The sequence below is a fragment of the Salvelinus alpinus genome, chromosome 4 (assembly GCF_045679555.1).
Source record: "Salvelinus alpinus chromosome 4, SLU_Salpinus.1, whole genome shotgun sequence".
Classification (NCBI taxonomy): Eukaryota; Metazoa; Chordata; class Actinopteri; order Salmoniformes; family Salmonidae; genus Salvelinus; species Salvelinus alpinus.
Genome location: NC_092089.1, coordinates 76,162,415 through 76,183,496, shown reverse-complemented (window position 1 = coordinate 76,183,496; position 21,082 = coordinate 76,162,415). Strand labels below are relative to the sequence as shown.

Genomic DNA, 21,082 nt, shown 5'->3' with positions numbered 1-21,082 from the left:
ATAGAATCAAATCACTTCTGGGAACATTGGAACACACAAAACAAACAACAATTCATGAAGAGATACCTATCCAAAATGAAGATGTATGGATAAACCCTTTCTCCAACCTTTTCGGCCATATAACAAAGAACCAAGAACAAAAACATATACATGATAATTTACTGAACAGAGTCAGTTATTAAAGACTTCCAGAACCCATTGGATTCTCCAGTTACATTGGATGAGGTACAGGACAAAATACAAACCCTCAAACCCAAAAAGGCCTGTGGTGTTAAAATATACAGACCACAAATTCAAATTGGCTATTTTTAAACTCTTAAATTTCATCATCAGCTCTGGGATCTTCCCCAATATTTGGAACGAAGGTCTGGTCATCCCAATCCACAAGAGTGGAGACAACTTTGATCCCAATAATTACTGTGGAATCTGTTTCAACATAAATATCTGAAAAATCCTCTACAGTATCATCAACAGCAGACTCCAACATTTCCTCAGTGGAAACAATGTCCTGAGCAAATGTGTTAAAGTAATTTAAATGTTGAAAGATAATGATGAAATAATTCCACCCTGAAACCATATAATTGTATGAAATTGATTAGAATCATAAAATTATTATTAATGATGTGTGTAGTTTTAGTCAGAATTAGGGTAAAACAATATATCTGTACAATATGTCTTTATAGTATCTTAAACACAGACTGTCTGAGCAGAATTCGGTGCCGACCTTGGCTAGGGGCCACTGAGAGATTTGGGAGAGGGCAGGGAGTACATCTCACGGCCTCCCTAATCTTGGGGGAGGACAGGGAGTGCTTCTCACTGGGTAGTGATACAGTATGTGCGTAGGATACCTACTGTTCGTGTGAATGTATGTGCGTATGATATCTACTGTTTGTGTGGAAGTATGTGCGCTGCTATAAAATGGATGTCTTTGTATTGTGGACTTCTGTAACGCTCGTCCTCCTCCTCGTCTGAGGAGGAGCAAGGATCAGACCAAAATGCAGCGTATTGTGAAGACATAATCTTTTATTATTATAAACGAAGACGAAAAACACTTGAACAAACTACAAAATAACAAATGACGTAAACAGACCTGAACTTGAGAACAAAACACATGAACGCACGAACAGGAAGGAACACACGCACGAACGAACGAACGAACGAAACGAAACGAAACGAAACGGTCCCATGTGGCACAAACACTGACACAGGAACAATCACCCACAAACAAACAGTGTGAAAAGTCTACCTAAATATGGTTCTCAATCAGAGGAAACGTAAAACACCTGTCCCTGATTGAGAACCATATCAGGCTAGTTAAACCCAACATAGAAACACATAACATAGAATGCCCACCCAGCTCACGTCCTGACCAACTAAACAAAGACAAAACAAAGGAAATAAGGTCAGGAACGTGACAACTTCAGAACGTTCTCGTGAATAAACTGTACTAACCTTTTGCATAAGCTGAGTCTTTGACTAATTATTAAACCCATGGTCTTACAAACCTTGGGGATTGGTCAAAGCTATTGATTGATTGTTATTATCATTGGGATTGAAAATCCTCGTGACAAAATGTCAAATTGGCTTCTTTCCAAAATACCGTATGACAGATCACGTATACACCCTGTACACCCTTATTGACAAACAAATAAACCTTAACAAAACAGAGTCTTCTCATGCTTTGCAGATTTCAAAAAAGCTTTTGACTCAATTTGGCATGAGGGTCTGCTATACAAATGGGTGGAAATCAGTGTGGGAGGGAAAACATATGACATTATAAAATCAATGTACACAAACAATACGTGTGCAGTTAAAATTGGCAGTACACACACAGATTTCTTTCCTCAGGGCCGTGGGGTGAGACAACTTGAGCCCCACTCTCTTCAATATTTATATCAATGAATTGGCGAGGGCACAAGAACAATAGACAGGGATGCACCCGGCCTCACCTTACCGGACACGGAAATCAAATGTCTACTGTTTGCTGATGATCTGCTGCTATTATCCCCAACCAAGGGGGCCCTACAACAGCACCTAGATCCTCTGCACAGATTCTGTCAGACTTAGGCCCTGACATTGAATCTCAGTAAGACAAAAATAATGGTGTTCCAAAAAAGGTCCAGTTGCCAAGACAACAAATCTGGCTAGACACTGTATCCCTAGAGCACACAAAATATTATATCTACCTTAGCCTAAACATCAAAACCACAGGTAAATTCCACAAGGCTGTAAACGATCTAAGAGACAAGCCAAGAAGGGACTTCTATGCCATCAAAAGGAACATAAAACTTGACATCCCAATTAGGGTCTGGCAAAAAAATGCTTCAGTCAGTTATAGAGCCCATTGCCTCTATGGTTGTGAGGTCTGGGGTCCACTCACCAACCAACAATTCACAAAATGGGATAAACACCCAATTGAGACCGCATGCAGAATTCTGCAGAAATTTACTTTGTGTTCCTGGCACAACCCCAAACAATGCATGCAGAGCAAAATGTAGACTATACCCGCTAGTTATCAAAATCCAGAAAAGAGCTGTTAAATTCTACAACCACCTGAAAGGAAGCGATGCCCAGACATTCCACCACAAAGCCCTCAAATACAAAGAGATTAACCTAGAGAAGACTCCCTTCAGCCAACTGGTTCTGGGACTCTGTTCACAAACACAAACAGAGCCCCATGACAGCAACACAATTAGACTCAACCAAATTATGAGAAATCAAAAAGATACTGGTAAGAATCCACCAAAAAACTGAGCAAATTGGAACGCTATCTGGCCCTAAACAGAGAGTATACAAAATGAAGAATTAAGACTATGACTAGTCTCAGTGAGCATAGCCTTACTATTGAGAGAGGTTGCCATAGGCAGACCTGGCTTTCAAGAGAAGACACGGTATGTGCCCACTGAGCTGCACTTCCTAACCTCCTGCCAAATGTATGACCACATTAGAGACACATATTTCCTACAGATCACACAGACACACAAAGAATTTGAAAACAAATCCAACATTGATAAACTCCCATATCTGTTAGGTGAAATACCACAATGTGCAATCACAGCAGCAAGATTTGTGGCCCGTTGCCATGAGAATAGTGCAACCAGTGGAGCACAAACAAGATTGTAAATACCACCATATCTTCCCCCACTATTCGTACTACAACTATTTGCACATTGCTAAAACACTGTACATAGCTGATAATACAAGTATTATGTATTTATCTTTTTGAAACCTTATTGAGTGCAATGTTTACTGTAAATTTCTTATCGTTGATGTTCGTTGATGTTGATGTTGTTAAATTTGTTTATTTCACTTGCTTTGGCAAAGTAAACATGTGTTTCCCATGCCAATAAAGCCCCTTTGAATTTAATTGAGAGCTAGAGAGAGTGTAAGAAAGAGAGAGAAAGCGTGAGAGAGAGATTGAGCGAGACAGACAGATAGAGAAATAGACAGAGAGATTGACAGAGTGAGATAGAGTGAGAGACACAGAGAGAGACAGCCTCTGATATGTGGTTGTCCCACACATAGCTATCTTAAGAGGAATGCAATAATTGTAAGTCGCTCTCGATAAGAGTGTCTGCTAAATGTCTAAAATTTAAGAGAGAGAGAGAGACACAGAGCGAGAGCGAGAGAGACAGAGAGCGAGAGAGACATGGTGAGAGAGACACAGAAAGAGAGAGAGACAGAGAGAGAGACACAGAGAGAGAGAGTAGAGCCTGTATTAGCCAGTAGCACTACCACACTGTATTGAGGTTAGAAGCTGGTCCATAAAGACAGTGGTAATAATCACACATTCAGATTTTCTCTCTTTTAGGTCAGTCTTCCATTCCACTGTGACTCTGGAAAGCCCGCCCTTATCTTCTATCATCAGGTATCATCACCTACTGTACTCCAACTGAAAGTGCTACTTCATACTGCTATCCTAAATCACTCTCATTTTGACATAATGGAAATGAAGACTGATAGCATCATATAATAAAAAGTAATAGGATCTTATCGTGCCTTTCAACTATTCTTATACAAGCCCAATAATATATATTATGCATATTACTCTTGCCTCCGGTACAAAAATTAGACTATGGAACTCTTTGTTGAAAGCCTTGTAACTAGTGGTGTAGTGGAGGTGAAACGCATGTAAATACCGTTTACCCACCGTTTTTATTTCGCGTGACTGTTTACCCACCTTTTGCAGAGAAATGCATTGAAAGTATAGGAAGCTTTACTTTACTCACCGCGGAAAGCGATCATCGTTTACCCACCTATTTGTTTTACAACTACACCACTGCTTGTAGCCTTGCTATCAGGGCAGTCACATGGAATGTCATTTCATTTGGGGAAGTCTAGGCCTGTGTCCTTTTCAAAGTAGTGTCATACCAAGTGGTGTCATCACAAAGGGTAAATACTGTCTGACATTGCAATATCCTCCAGGGTAACAACTCAATGCATCATCCTTAGCCTAATACACGACACAGCAAATAAAAAATACTGAAAAGCACCAACAAGGCTGAAAACCTCCATGCACATAGACAAGAATATCTGGGGCTATAACAATCACTTCACCTGAATATTTCCGGAGTGAGTAGACTTTTAGACAGTTTCAAAAGCAAGGTCATTCTCTAGCAAAATATGTATTTTAAAGAGCGTTCTGTTGGTTGAGTTGTATAGAACAGAAACGTGAAAACCCAGCTACTCTTTAGGACATGTGGGGACCACCACCCTAAGGTCCAAAACCCTCGCTGTCAGGGAACTGCCCTCCTACTTTGCTGCGAGCCATGAAACAAGCTCTCACACAGGAGGTGCAATGGTCCTAGTTGATAATATCTGACAAGTGGTTTGTCATACAGCACAATGCCCTTTACAGCGTGTTCTCCTGGTACCTTTCTCAGTGTGTGGTACTGCTATGAACTCTCTCTGTGTCTCGTTTATGTGGATGTAACGTGTCACATCAAATGTATGGCAAACAGTCTAGAAGCATAACCTTTGCAGTGCATAGACAGTTCTAGTCTTCTCTCATGAATACCTGTGTAGGTGTAGTTTGAATGTAATATAATTTAATCACAGTTGGTTGTCATATACAGTACTTGTCTTCTCTTCAACATTCAGGTTCTTACAGTGTTTCAAAAAATAAGTCCTCTTTATTAATATACAGTAACCTCTATGTCAACATTGAATAATGGCAAAAGGCAGTGTTCTTTATTCTGTAACCCATAAGGTTCCACAGTTCCTTGAGATATGTATAGGCTGTGGGCTCCACCCCAGTCACTCCCTAGCCACACCCATAGTCACTTCCTGGTTTGAGTGTGTCAGGAAGGGGGAAGCCATCTTGACGGTAGTGTTTGTAACTAGGAAATTGTTTACAGTTCGAAAAGCCTAGTTTTCGAATTCCACACAAGTGAGAACAATCTGAATGACTTGTTTAAGCCCCTAGAGTTGATGTCCGCTCCCACGCGAAAATCAAATTAGCATAAGAAAAATAATCTCCCCCAAAATCTGTCAGTTAAAGCTGTTTTTTTTGCATTCTCAATCTCAATCCACCGCATCCGCTAATTTCGCACTTCTGCATCTGCGGTGAATGGTGATGGAGCTAGAGTGGTGTTTGTCAGACTATGAGACATTCTGAAAATCTGTCTTCTCACGAAATTGGCTGTAGCATACAAATGGTTTGGCCTCTATGAAAAGATGAGACCCTCACGAACACGATGGTGTTCTCCGTTTGATCTACGACCCCCACATGCATCTTGGGACTAGTCTGAAGTCGGTACAGCCGATCTGTCAACTTCTGTCTGTAGCGTCCTAACAGTTTGGGCTACACACTAATAGAACCCCTCTGTGGTAAGGTGAACGGTACCGAGTCAATGTGCAGGGGTACGAGTTAGTCGAGGTAATTAAGGTAATATGTACATGCAGGTAGGGGTAAAGTGACTATGCATAGATAATAAACAGAGAATAGAAGCACTGTACTGTATGTGAAGAGTGTGAAGGAATGTGAGTGTGAGTGTGAGTGTGAGTGTGAGTGTGAGTGTGAGTGTGTGTGTGTGTGTGTGTGTGTGTGTGTGTGTGTGTGTGTGTGTGTGTGTGTGTGTGTGTGTGTGTGTGTGTGTGTGTGTGTGTGTGTGTGTGTGTGTGTGTGTGCGTGCATGTGTGTGTGTGCTCTCGACCCGCTCTATTACAACCCTATCGATGTTAATGGGGGAGTGATTGGCCCTCCTTTTCCTGTGGTCCACGATCAGCTCCTTTTTTTTGCTCACGTTGAGGGTGAGGTTGTTGTTATGGCACCACACTGCCAGGTCTCTGACCTCCTCCTTATAGGCTGTCTTATCGTCGTCGGTCATCAGGCCTACCACCGTTGTGTCGTCTGCAAACCTAATGATGGTGTTGGAGTCGTGTGTGGCCATGCAGTCATGGGTGAACAGGGAATACAGGCGGGGACTTTAAAAAAAAGTGTAGTGGAGCTGCATAAGTGTTGCTTTCCACATTCTGGAGGATCAAGTTTTGAAATCAGTGGAATTAGTGTATGATAGCTAAAGAGATGGAGAAAACACCTGTCCCCGGGTTACATCTTCAAACTAAGGGCAACCGTGGTATGGCATTCTTGACAGGGAGACGCATCCGTATACAGGTAAGATAGTCTAGCGTTAGCTAGCTACATTTTCAGATATTACGCGTTTCTAATTTTGGCAGAAAGCGGTTTCATTTCAAGCTAAAGTGTACTGTTAGCTAGCTAGCTAACGTTAGCTGGCTGGCTCCCTATCTGACGTTATTATTTGATTCCCAGAGCTGTTTGCTTTTCTAGGTAGAGACTAATGTTAGCTAGCTAACATTGGACCTGGTTGGTTAGCTCCCAGCACTGTGACATTTTTGGCACTTTATTCACATTAGCTGGCTGGCTCCTTAGCTAACGTTTCGTGACGTGTGTGTGATCTTAAACAATGTTTACCTAGCTAGGTTTATTGTTTAGCTAGCTAGCTACGTATATGTCTTTAGCTAAAGTGTACCGTTAGCTAGCTAACATTAGCTGGCTGGCTCCCTAGCGGACGTTTTTATTAGTTTCCCAGAGCTGTTTGCTTTTCTAGTTAGAGGCTAATGTTAGGCATTGTTGGCACTTTGTTCATTGTTGTTTAACTAGCTAACAATAGCTGGCTGGCTCGTTAGCTAAAGTTACGTGACGTGTGTACAACACCCGTTGAATATGGCCAGTGTCAGTTAACGTCTGCAAAAAAGCATAATGAAATTGTTGCCAGCAGAGCTGGTTAGGCTGTTTTCCGGTTATCCAGAGGTAAACAAATCAACGGTCAGAGCATCAAGTGTGTGCTCCGAGAGTGAAACTAAATGGGTGGGACTAAAACTTAAGAGGGTGTGAACGATGCTGAATGACTGTAGAAAAAGAAGAGCTCCACTACATACCAAAACATTCAAAGGCGATTTTCTCAAAAGTGAGTTTACAAGTTGATCAACTTTTAAAGCAGAATTACTTTCCCATTGTTCCTCAAATGCAGTGTATGATATACAGTGAGGGAAAAAGTATTTGATCCCCTGCTGATTTTGTACGTTTGCCCACCTTCAAAGAAATTATCAGTCTATAATTTAATGGTAGGTTTATTTGAACAGTGAGAGACAGAATAACAACAAAAAAATCCAGAAAAACGCATGTCAAAAATGTTATAAATTGATTTGCATTTTAATGAGGGAAATAAGGGAAAGATGAGGGAAAGATTTCCGGCTCCCAGGTGTCTTTTATACAGGTAACGAGCTGAGATTAGGAGCACACTCTTAAAGGGAGAGCTCCTAATCTCAGTTTGTTACCTGTATAAAAGACACCTGTCCACAGAAGCAATCAATCAATCAGATTCCAAACTCTCCACCATGGCCAAGACCAAAGAGCTCTCCAAGGAATGGGTCTGGAAGGCTGGAATGGGCTAGGCTGGAATGGGCTACAAGACCATCGCCAAGCAGCTTGGTGAGAAGGTGACAACAGTTGGTGCGATTATTCGCAAATGGAAGGAACACAAAAGAACTGTCAATCTCCCTCGGCCTGGGGCTCCATGCAAGATCTCACCTCGTGGAGTTGCAATGATCATGAGAACGATGAGGAATCAGCCCAGAACTACACGGGAGGATCTTGTCAATGATCTCAAGGCAGCTGGGACCACAGTCACCAAGAAAATAATTGGTAACACACTACGCCGTGAAGGACTGAAATCCTGCAGCGCCCGCAAGGTCCCTCTGCTCAAGAAAGCACATATACATGCCCGTCTGAAGTTTGCCAATGAACATCTGAATGATTCAGAGGACAACTGGGTGAAAGTGTTGTGGTCAGATGAGACCAAAATGGAGCTCTTTGGCATCAACTCAACTCGCCGTGTTTGGAGGAGGAGGAATGCTGCCTATGACCCCAAGAACACCATCCCCACCGTCAAACATGGAGGTGGAAACATTATGCTTTGGGGGTGGCGCAGTGGTCTAGGGCACTGCATCGCAGTGCTAGCTGCGCCACCAGAGTCTCTGGGTTCGCGCCCAGGCTGGGCTGGGTTCGCGCCCAGGCTCTGTCGCAGCCGGCCGCAACCGGGAGATCCGTGGGGCGACGCACAATTGTCATAGCGTCGTCCGGGTTAGGGAGGGTGGGTTTGGCCGGTAGGGATATCCTTGTCTCAGTATGTAAAAAAAAAAAGTAATAAAATGTATGCACTCTACTGTAAGTCGCTCTGGATAAGAGCGTCTACTAAATGACTAAAATGTAATGTAAAATGTGTTTTTCTGCTAAGGGGACAGGACAACTTCACCGCATCAAAGGGACCATGGACGGGGCCATGTACCGTCAAATCTTGGGTGAGAACCTCCTTCCCTCAACCAGGGCATTGAAAATGGGTCATGGATGGGTATTCCAGCATGACAATGACCCAAAACAAACGGCCAAGGCAACAAAGGAGTGGCTCAAGAAGAAGCACATTAAGGTCCTGGAGTGGCCTAGCCAGTCTCCAGACCTTAATCCCATAGAAAATCTGTGGAGGGAGCTGAAGGTTCGAGTTGCCAAACGTCAGCCTCGAAACCTTAATGACTTGGAGAAGATCTGCAAAGAGGAGTGGGACAAAATCCCTCCTGAGATGTGTGTAAACCTGGTGGCCAACTACAAGAAACGTCTGACCTCTGTGATTGGAAACAAGGGTTTTGCCACCAAGTACTAAGTCATGTTTTGCAGAGCGGTCAAATACTTATTTCCCTCATTAAAATGCAAATCAATTTATAACATTTTTTACATGCGTTTTTCTGGATTTTGTTGTTGTTATTCTGTCTCTCACTGTTCAAATAAACCTACCATTAAAATTATAGACTGATAATTTCTTTGTCAGTGGGCAAACGTACAAAATCAGCAGGGGATCAAATACTTTTTTCCCTCACTGTACCATGGTGTAGCTCTGTGTCTCTACTTTTATCCAATGTAAAAAACACCATTTCACATTGTGCTACATAAGACCGAATCCAGGTGTTGAGTCACAAATAGCTACCCAGAATATTTGCATTGTCCCTCCCTCCCCCTTTTACGGTGCTGCTAGTCTCTGGTTACTCTGGTTACTATCTATGCATATTACCTCAATTACCTCGACTAACTGGTGCCCCTGCACATTGACTCTGTACCGGTACCCCCTGTATATAGCCTCGCTGCTGTTATTTTACTGCTGCTCTTTAACTATTTGTTATTTGTTATTTTTTACTTATCCATTTTTTTCTTAACACTTATTTCTCTTAAAACTGCATTGTTGTTTTAAGAGCTTGTAAGTAAGCATTTCACTGTAAGGTCTACACCTGTTGTATTTGGCGCATGTGACATATACAATTTGATTTGATTTTAGGGCCCCCTGTGTTGTGGGTCAGTGTGGCAGATGTGTTGTTGCCTACCCTCACCACTTAGGGGCAGCCCGTCAGGAAGTCCAGCATTCAATTGCAGAGGAAGGTGTTCAGTACCAGGGTCCTTACTTTAGTGATGAGCTTGGAGGGCACTATGGTGTTGAACGCTGAGCTGTAGTCAATGAACAGCATTCTCACGTAGGTGTTCCTTTTGTCCAGGTGGGAAAGGGCAGTGTGGAGTGCAATAGAGATTGTGTCATCTGTGGATCTGTTGCGGCAGTATGCGAATTGGAGTGGATCCAGGGTTTCTGGGATGGTGGTGTTGATGTGAGCCATGACCAGATTTTCAAAGCATTTCATGGCTACAGATGTGAGTGCTATGGGGCGTCATTTATTAAGCAGGTTACCTTGGTGTTCTTACAGGGACTATAGTGGTCTGCTTGAAACATGTAGGCATTACACTCTGGGTCAGGGAGAGGTTGAAAATGTCAGTGGAAAACACTAGCCAGCTGGTCAGCGCATGCTCTGAGTACGTGTCCTGGTAAAGCTTCGTAGTGCTAGGTTTAGTCCTGACTGACCCTTTTAATTCCTAGTCTTTGTAGTGCTAGGTTTGGTCCTGACTAACCCTTATACATCCTAGGCTTTGTAGTGCTAGGTTTAGTCCTGACTAACCCTTATACATCCTAGGCTTTGTAGTGCTAGGTTTAGTCCTGACTGACCCTTACAAATCCTAGTCTTGGGGACCAACAGAATGTCCAGGCTCTTGTTCCAACCCAATGCTACCAAACTCGACTCAACCAATCAAGGGGTTGACTTAAGTTTGATTTATTGATGAGTCAAACCTGTTGTCCTTCGTGTCTTTACACATGAAATCAATCGTCTTTTTGACCGCACCCTTTTTGATTTGAACAAAACTTTTCATATTTGTTTGCCCATAGTGGAAGTAGTCAGCCAGTGACTTTTATCATTTTCATTTAAATGGGGTAGATTCTGTCCTGTTAAACTAGTATCTCTTACCTCTATCACTGTCGTAGAGATAGGCAAACTTGTCCCACTTGTAGTACTCAATGAGGCTGAGTAGGGGTCCTTTGATGTCAGGCCTCATCTGGATGATGAATTGATGAGTTCCATCCAGCGGGAAGCTGGGGGTGATAAATGACACATGCAGAGTCCCGCAGAACGACGTTATCGTGTTGACCGACTTCTTGTCGTAGAATCCAAAGATGGCGTAAACTCCTCTCGAGAACTGGGAACAGACTGAAACGAGACAAGTTGCAAAACAGTCATGAGGAGAAGTGTACTTACGTATTGGATAACAGTGTGACATTAAGATAAGATGCGATTTATTGTCTGTTTTCACATACATTTTTATTTGCGCCATCATTAAAACAAGGTCATTACAGGACATAAACTAGAAGATACTGAAGATACTAAAAATGAGCTATACTGTGAGACAATTGGCTTCAAACAAGTGCTGTAACAAATTTAAGTTTGAATGTTTATGAACTTTATTACTGTCTAAAGGAGCCTATGCCACTGGAGTGGCTTGTTTTAGCTGATTAATATATTTTTGCTGTCCATAAGCAATGCCTGGGGAGCTCTTCCTTACAACAGCACAATATTTGAAAGCTACTTGTAAAAATGTTATGGGCTTTTATTATAGAATTCAATACAGTGGGAATGTACTGTATGTAAGAAAACGTGCCGTATCAGTGCAACCACAACCAGTTCATCAAATCTTCATGTTGGATATCTATGGACATTGACATGACCCGCTCTATATATATTTTTTTTTAAATAAAGTTTCACCAGGCAAGTCAGTTAAGAACAAATTCTTATTTACAATGACAGCCTACTCTGGCCAAACCCGTGTGACGCTGGGACAGTTGTGCGCCGCCCTATGGGACTCCCAATCACGGTTGGATGTGATACAGCCTGGATTCGAACCAGGAACTATAGTGACCCTCTTGCACTGAGATGCAATGCCTTAGACCGCTGTGCCTGAGGGAGCCCTATATACTGAGGAGTTGTGGTTTCTGCTTGAGTTATGTTCATAGGTAGGCAATTTGAGATTCAAAGACTTCTCCTGAGAGATAGTTGAAAGATTCAGTACAATACAGGGCTACACTATGGCACCGACATCTATATGTACCGTATGGCTCTGCTGTGGCCTATACTATTGTCCCGTATGGCTCTGCTGTGGCCTATACTATTGTCCCGTATGGCTCTGCTGTGGCCTATACTATTGTCCCGTATGGCTCTGCTGTGGCCTATACTATTGTCCCGTATGGCTCTGCTGTGGCCTATACTATTGTCCCGTATGGCTCTGCTGTGGCCTATACTATTGTCCCGTATGGCTCTGCTGTGGCCTATACTATTGTCCCGTATGGCTCTGCTGTGGCCTATACTATTGTCCCATATGGCTCTGCTGTGGCCTATACTATTGTCCCGTATGGCTCTGCTGTGGCCTATACTATTGTCCCTTATGGCTCTGCTGTGGCCTATACTATTGTCCCGTATGGCTCTGCTGTGGCCTATACTATTGTCCCATATGGCTCTGCTGTGGCCTATACTATTGTCCCGTATGGCTCTGCTGTGGCCTATACTATTGTCCCATATGGCTCTGCTGTGGCCTATACTATTGTCCCGTATGGCTCTGCTGTGGCCTATACTATTGTCCCATATGGCTCTGCTGTGGCCTATACTATTGTCCCGTATGGCTCTGCTGTGGCCTATACTATTGTCCCATATGGCTCTGCTGTGGCCTATACTATTGTCCCGTATGGCTCTGCTGTGGCCTATACTATTGTCCCATATGGCTCTGCTGTGGCCTATACTATTGTCCCATATGGCTCTGCTGTGGCCTATACTATTGTCCCATGTGGCTCTGCTGTGGCCTATACTATTGTCCCATATGGCTCTGCTGTCGCCTATACTATGTATTGTCCTCTGGAGAGCTTGTGCTGGGAAGGAAGACCATGCACATTTAAGGACTGGCTTTTATTTCTATACAATCATAGTTCAGTTGCTTTACTCTCTTACTGTATGTGGTGTGTTTCTGTTGGTTTCCTTGTGGTCTCCTTTTTCCTGCTGTTTTTTCCATACTGTAGATATAATACAGTATAGATCGACTATAGGTTGGTTGCATACAATCACCTCTGTTTGAGATTGGTATAATACATCTATCATTAGATTAGATATTTCTTTATTGTCTGTTTCTCACAGATATTTGCTTTACTTACCAAAAAATGCACTGCGATAGACATAACATCAAACAAACAAATTTAAAAAAGATTAATACAAAAAGAAGCTGAAGGACTTCAACCCTCCCTTCCCCATAACTTCTCTCCTCCTCCTCATATACTCAATATTACCTTTTATCATCCGCAAGTCCCTGAGCAGTGCACATAATATTATTGCACATGCCTATAATCTCAGCATCCATGATTCCTGTACCCTGCACAGCCCTTTTATTTTGCAGTTAGTTACATTACACAGTTCACTATTGCACGTTCCCAAATGAGTGAGTCCATCCCTATGCCCCATCACATGAATTACAAACAGAAGTCCTGTAATATACATGATGCACAGCGACTGTAGCTGTGCATAGGTACTGTAAATATTAATATTAAATGGCTAAGGGGTTCAGCTGTATTCATACAACATTTGGTCAGCATATTGGGGTGTCGCTTGTAAATGTCTATTGTTCAAGTGTAGGTTAATCAGCCTTATTGACTTGGACATGTATGTCTCTTCATTGTAATTAATCCAATTAATCATTGGCCTCTAGCACGGTAAAACTGGGTTGACTTGCTGACACCGGGGGATTGGAGTCTACCCATTAGATATTAGCTGCCTCGGCTAAAATGGACATCTTTCTGCTTTACATCTTTATTGGCTTGACGGCCATCTTTGATGTTAACATGCTGGACAGGCTTGAATATCATCAGGTTTAGACTTTGTGATTAGTTGTTGGGCCTAGTTTAATGCATACTCTATTGGCAGAAACTATTTCTGTCTAACAAGTGGAGGGAAAGTGACTATGAACGTCCACATAAGCTACTTCGAAAATATGAACACCCAAGCTACTTGGAATATATGGAGCAACTTCCAAAGCAAAACAGAGTGACACCACCAAGTATCTTACCACAGCATTCTCCTACTTCCTTCAACACTGAAGTATTTCACAAATCCCTTACGCCACTCTTAAAGCCAGGCAGACATTTCAGTTGAATGCCTCCAATTGACAGCCCCACATTCATATCCTGCCAAATTCATTAATGATCTGTCAAGTTTGTCTGTCAATTAAAAGTTTGTCAGGGGTCATCGGGGAAAGCATTGTTTAAGGCGGTCCAATCACCCCATCAATTTTGTGACGCCAACCCGCCGTCCATTGATGTGGCATCCGATCAAATGAAGTTTGTATCACATGCTAACTACTGTAATCCTGCCCTAAGTGGCTGTGCTGTGCTGTAAGATCGAACAATGATATGTCTACAACCAAATTTCCCACACAAAATCAAAATATCCAATGATGTTCCATCCCAAGACAAAAACAACCCACAAAAACTGTTACTGGAAGAAAAGCAGAGGACTCAGAAAAGCCATTAAATGCCTGTCACATACTATATAACTGGCTCTCAATGAAAGTGGGCTGTACTTTGCATTGGGAAATACCCCCTCTAGACTAGAGTGTCTGGGTGAATCTCTTTGGTCCTAATTGGGCAATTTGAGGTCAGACTGACAGAAAATGATATTATTATTTCAGTGCCGTGTCCATTCGCTATGCTTTCCAACCAAGTTTCTACTTCTTATCTCTGTTGTTTTGGAGGGAACAATACAGTGGAAACTTACTTAGGTGTAATCTGAGTAATGTTTGGAGAAGATAACTGTAACGCAGATTTGGGGGATTTGTAAATTGTAATTCCAACAATGTAGTGCAGTTTCTATTGTGGAGTGTGATGCCAGTTTGTGTATGTGTGTGTTTGAGTTGACAAATAAATATACAACAGCATTCCAACAACTAAATCCTAATCACTAGTTCTAATTGTAATAACATAAGAACAAAATCATGACAGGTGGAATCAATATGAGACTCAAACAACTAGAGAAGAAGTGTCGACGAAAATGAGTAACTACTGCAGACGACTAAGGACCAGCATTATGGTCTATCATCAGATAGATGGAGACCAGGACAGGACACTTGAGAGTGTTGAGACAACTTCTGCTACCATGGTAAATTGTACCCAGAGCAAGTGGTCACAGACAGTGGAACGTGAACTTGCCCTGTGAGAGTGAGTGCTACGTAGTTATTTGGGTGAAAATGGAGTCATTACCATAACTACAGAGGGAGAGTTATGTGTTCAGCCCTAATTGTCTAGCTGTCTGCATCTCTCTGTGTGAAGACTTTCCAACTCCCCTGCACTAACCTGCACCCCAAGCATGTCATCTCATTTCAGTTTGTTAGACTTCCATAGTAATGATGAGCAATGGAGTTTGGAGGTCGCCACAACCAGGGTTGGGGTCAATTCCATTTAAATTCCAGTCAATTCAGGAAGTACACTGAAATTCCAATTCTCTTCAATGTTTTTCAATGAGGAAAATGTGGAATTGGAATTGGGTTTAATTTCTGAATGGACTAGAATATAAATGGAATTGACCCCAACCACAGATATTCGCTTCATCATGGCCGAAGATGCTCTGTAGGTCAATATGATGGCACGAGTATGGTGGAACCAGCTTCCCCCTGAAGCTAGGGCAGCAGAGTTTCTGCCCATCTTCTGAAAACATACCTCTTCAAATAGCATCTTAAATAATCCCACAACATCTATATACACTCAACCAATAAACCACCTTGACTGGCCTGGACTGTGCTGGGCTAAAACAAAACCATGCATGTCCAGTCTTCAGGATCCACTATTTCAAAACACAGCAACACAAATCACTGTGAATCTTTGAAAACAAACAACTGAATCACACATTTTAACTTTATGTTATATTTTAGATACATTTTTATTTGAGCTTGCTTTTTAGTCCAGGAGTAGGCTAAATCTGTGCCCGGGACACCAAACAGCACAGTATGTTTTTGAGATATACACTACCGTTCAAAAGTTTGAGGTCACTTAGAAATGTCCTTGTTTTGGAAAGAAAAGCAAATTTTTTGTCCATTAACATAACATCAAATTGATCAGAAATACAGTGTACGCATTGTTAATGTTGTAAATGACTATTGTAGCTGGAAACGGCAGATTCTTTTATGAAATATCTACATTCTTTCAAAAACAAGGACATTTCTAAGTTACCCCAAACCTTTGAACGGTAGTGTACATTATATAACAAGCTATATTGGTCAGCCGTGGTAAGGATAATGATCGCCCCATTATAACTAATATTAGAAAGGAACCATCAAATATGTCAGTGCCAGCTCCAGCGATCTGTAGAAACTTCAGCAGTGATGCTAGAAGAGGGTACATCATAACTCTAACCCTACAAAGTATACCAGCGAGGAAGAGGCATAGCGAAAGGATTCACTCTCGCCAAAATCTGTCCACAAAAAGCCCAATGCGTTTCTATGGGTTTATTTTGAACCTAAGCTTGTCGCCTACCTTCCGCCTTTGGGACAATGACTCTCACTGTTAGGGCGGAGACATGAGCATCTTGTCATTATGTCCAGTGCCTTCAGAAAGTATTCACAACCCTTGACTTTTTCCACATTTTGTTATGTTACAGCCTGAATTTAATAGGGATTGAATTTAGATTTTTTTTCACTGGCCTACACACAACACCCCATAATGTCAAAGTGGAATAATGCTTTTTGAAATTTTTACTAATTAATTAAAAAAGAAAAGCTAAAACGTCTTGAGTCAATACATATTCTACCCCTTTGTCATGGCAAGCCTAAAACAGTTAAGGAGTAAACATGTGCTAACAAGTCACATAATAAGTTGCAAGGACTCACTCTACGTGCAATAATAGTGTTTAACATGATTTTTGAATGGCCATCTCATCTCTGTACCCCACACACACAATTATCTGTAAGGTCCCTCAGATTCAACCACAAAGACCAGGGAGGTTTTCCAATGCCTCTCAAAGAAGGGCACATATTGGTAGATATGTAAAAAAAAAATAAAAAAAAAAGCAGACATTGAATACCCCTTTGAGCATGGTGAAATTATTAATTACACATTGGATGCTGTATCAATACACCTAGTCACTACAAAGATACAGGCATCCTACCGAACTCAGTTGCTGGAGAGGAAGGAATCCACTCAGGGATTTCACCATGAGGCCAATGGTGACTTTAAAACCGTTACAGAGTTTAATGGCTGTGATAGGAGAAAACTGAGGATGGATCAACAACATTGTAGTTACTCCACAATATTAACCTAAATGACAGAGTGAAAAGAAGGAAGCCTGTACAAAATAGAAATATTCCAAAACATGCATCCTGTTTGCAACAAGTCACTTAAGTAAAACTGCAACAAAAATTGGCAAAGCAATTCACTTTTTGTCCTGAATACAAAGTGATATATGTTTGGGACAAATCCAATACAAGACATTACTGAGTACCACTCTCCATATTTTCAAGCATAGTGGTGGCTGCGTCATGTTATGGGCATGGTTGTAATCATTAAGGACTGGGGAGTTTTTCAATAGTCAAGTACAGTATGATTACTTGTAGAGCTCTCTGAGTGTATTTAACTGGCCTCGTTTCCTGCTCCGTGACAGGCTGTTTTAGAGTGTTGCTGGCCTCGTCTCCTGCTACATGACCGGCTGTTTTAGAGTGTTTCTGGCCTCGTTTCCTGCTCCATGACATGCTGTTTTAGAGTGTTGCTGGCCTCGCCTTTTTCTCCATGACACACTGTTTTAAAGTGTCACTGGCCTCGTTTCCTGCTCCATGATAGGCTGTTTGAGAGTGTTGCTGGCCTCGTTTCCTGCTCCATGACAAGATGCTTTAGGGTGTTGCTGGCCTCGTCTCCTGCTACATGACAGGCTGTTTTAGAGTGTTTCTGGCCTCGTTTCCTGCTCCATGACATGCTGTTTTAGAGTGTTTTTGGCCATGTTTATTGATCCAAGACAGGTTGTTTTAGTGTGTTATTGGCCTCATTTCCATGCTGTTTTAGAGTGTTCCTTGCCTCGTTTCCTGCTCCACGGCAGGCTGTTTTAGAGTGTTCCTCTCCTCGTTTCCTGCTACATGACAAGATGCTTTAGAGTGTTGCTGGCCTCATTTCCTGCTCCATGAGAGGTTGTTTTTGAGTGTTGCTCTCCTCGTTTCCTGCTCCATGATAAAATGCTTCAGAGTGTCGCTGGCCTCATTTCCTTCTCCATGAGAGGTTGTTTTTGAGTGTTGCTTGTGTCGTGTCTTTGGCATCATTAAAGTGAAGACTCAATTCTCTGTAATTATTTTTACGTGATTAAACTAATCATGTAAATGTAATTAACCAGGAAGTCGGGGCACCAAGGAAAATCTTCAGATTACAAAGTTATAATTTTCCTAATATAACTTTTCAGATATTTTAATATCTGACCAATTAGTCTTCTAATTAATGAATCATTCTTTACCTCACCTTAGTCTCATTCCAAACGTCGAAAGTTGTTGGTTATCTGCACGAACCCAGTCTTTGCTACGAATCATCCATACATCAATTGTCTTAATCATTTATTTACTAACTAACTAAATAATCCCAGAAATGCATAAACAAACAACAATATATATGGTTACAAGGAAATGATAGGGGATGTTCCCTAGTGGGCTAAACCGATACGACGGCTTGGTAGACAAAGGGACTGAGAATGGCCGGTGGCTATAGCTATGGCTATGAAAATATTTACTACTGAGGTGCTGACTTGTTGCACCCTCGACAACTACTGTGATTATTATTATTTGACCATGCTGGTCATTTATGAACATTTGAACATCTTGGCCATGTTCTGTTATAATCTCCACCCGGCACAGCCAGAAGAGGACTGGCCACCCCTCATAGCCTGGTTCCTCTCTAGGTTTCTTCCTAGGTTTTGGCCTTTCTAGGGAGTTTTTCCTAGCCACCGTGCTTCTACACCTGCATTGCTTGCTGTTTGGGGTTTTAGGCTGGGTTTCTGTACAGTACTTTGAGATATCAGCTGATGTAAGAAGGGCTATATAAATACATTTGATTTGATTTGATTAGACAAAATTGGCCGGTCGTAGCTGAATTGTTCACCGACCGTTTACACATTCTCCAAAACATGGATATTGTTCAGTTCTCAAGTTCTGTGAGGTAGAAGTTCCATTGTTCTACTGTGAACCCTCTCTCTATACTGCATGAGGGAGAGAGTCTCCTCCAGGAATTTACGACCTGAGATAACAGAACCTGGATGTAAGAGGGAGAGCGGGGGAAGGCACTCGCTATACCCAAAGAGGGCCACGTCATGACACTTCCTTCGTTTCCAGCTCCATGACAAGCGTGTTTTAGAGTGTTGCTGTCTGTCCTCATTTCCTGCTCCATGAGAGGCTGTTTTATAGTTTTGCTGGCCTTGTTTCATGCTCCACAAGAGTCTGTTTTAGAGTATTGCTGTCCTCGTTTCCTGCTCCATGACAGGCTGTTTTAGAGTGATTTTGGACTCATTTCCTGCTCCATGAAATGTTGTTTTATTGTGTTGCTGGCCTCATTTCCATGCTGTTTTAGAGTGTTGCTGGCCTTGTTTCCTGCTCCATGATAAGTTGTTTTAAAGTTTTACTGTCCACGTTTCCTGCTCAATTAAAGGTTGTTCTATTGTGTTGCTGGCCTCATTTCCATGCTGTTTAGGAGTGTTACTGGCCTCGATTCCTGCTACATGACACGCGGTTTTAGAGTTTTGCTGGACTCGTTTCCTGCTCCATGTCAAGATGCTTGAGAGTGTAGCTTGCCTCATTTCCTGCTCCATGAGAGGTTGTTTTTGAATGTTACTGTCCACGTTTCCTGCTCCATGACATGCTGTTTTATAGTGTTGCTGTCCTCGTTTCCTGCACCATGACAGGCTGTTCTCAAGTGTTGCTGGTCCCGTTTCCTGCTCCATGACAGGCTGTTTTAGAGTGTTGCTGTCCTCGTTTCCTGCTCCATGACATGCTGTTTTATAGTGTTGCTGTCCTCGTTTCCTGCACCATGACAGGCTGTTTTCAAGTGTTGCTGGTCCTGTTTCCTGCTCCATGACAGGCTGTTTTAGAGTGTTGCTGTCCTCGTTTCCTGCTCCATGACACGATGTTTTAGTGTTTTTTCCCTCATTTCCTGCTCCATTACAAGCTGTTTTAATGTGTTACAGGCCTTGTTTCCTGCTCCATGACAGGTTGTTTTAGAGTGTTTCTGGCCTCATTTCCTGCTCCATGACAAGATGCTTTAGAGTGTCGCTGGCATCATTTCCTGCTCCATGAGAGGTTGTTTTTGAGTGTTGCTGGCATCGTTTCCTGCTCCATGATAAGCTGCTTCAGAGTGTCGCTGGCGTAATTTCCTTCTCCATGAGAGGTTGTTTTTGAGTGTTGCTTGCCTCGTTTCCGGCTCCATGATAAGCTGTTTTAGAGTGTTACTGTCCACGTTTCCTGCTCCATGACAGGCTGTTTTATAGTTTTGCTGGCCTTGTTTCGTGCTCCACGACAAGCTATTTTAGTGTTGCTGTCCTCGTTTCCTGCTCCATGACAGGCTGTTTTAGTGTTGCTGGCTTTGTTTGCTTCTGTATTATTGGCTGATTTAGAGTGTTGCTGTCCTCCTTTCCTGCTCAATGACAAGATGTTTTTGAGTGTTGCTGACGAAGTTCCCTGCTCCATGACAGGCTGTTTTAGTGTGTTGCTGTTATCGTTTCCTGCTCCATGACAAGCTGTTTTAGAGTGTTTTTTCCCTCGTTTCCTGCTCCATGACAAGCTGTTTCAATGTGTTACTGGCCTTGTTTCCTGCTCCATGACAGGCTGTTTTATAGTGTTGCTGGCCTTGTTTCTTGCTCCATGAGAAGTTGTTTTTGAGTGTTGCTGGCCTCATTTCCTGCACCATGACTGTCTGTTTTAGTGTGTTGCTGGCCTTGATTGCTGCTCTATTATAGGCTGTTTTAGAGTGTAGCTGGCCTCACTCTCCTGCTCCATGACAAGATGTTGTGGAGTGTTGCTGGCCTTGTTTGCTGCTCCATGACAGGCTGTTTTAGAGTGTTGCTGTACTCATTTCCTTCTCTGTGACAGGCTATTTTAGAGTGTTACTGTCCTCGTTTCCTGCACCAAGACTGTCTGTTTTAGAGTGTTGCT

At 42.3% G+C, this 21,082-nt stretch overlaps 1 protein-coding gene across 5 annotated transcripts in view; it reads right to left on the bottom strand.

The window, feature by feature from the left end:
- The window catches only part of LOC139574458 (glutamate receptor 2), a 70,088-nt gene that overhangs the window by 26,471 nt on the left and 22,535 nt on the right, over positions 1-21,082 (bottom strand). For all 5 annotated transcript variants that reach the window (XM_071399035.1, XM_071399031.1, XM_071399033.1 and 2 more), the window contains exon 3: positions 10,858-11,097. In XM_071399035.1, coding sequence (XP_071255136.1) covers positions 10,858-11,097 — 240 coding nt within the window. The remainder of the gene's footprint in view (positions 1-10,857; positions 11,098-21,082) is intronic.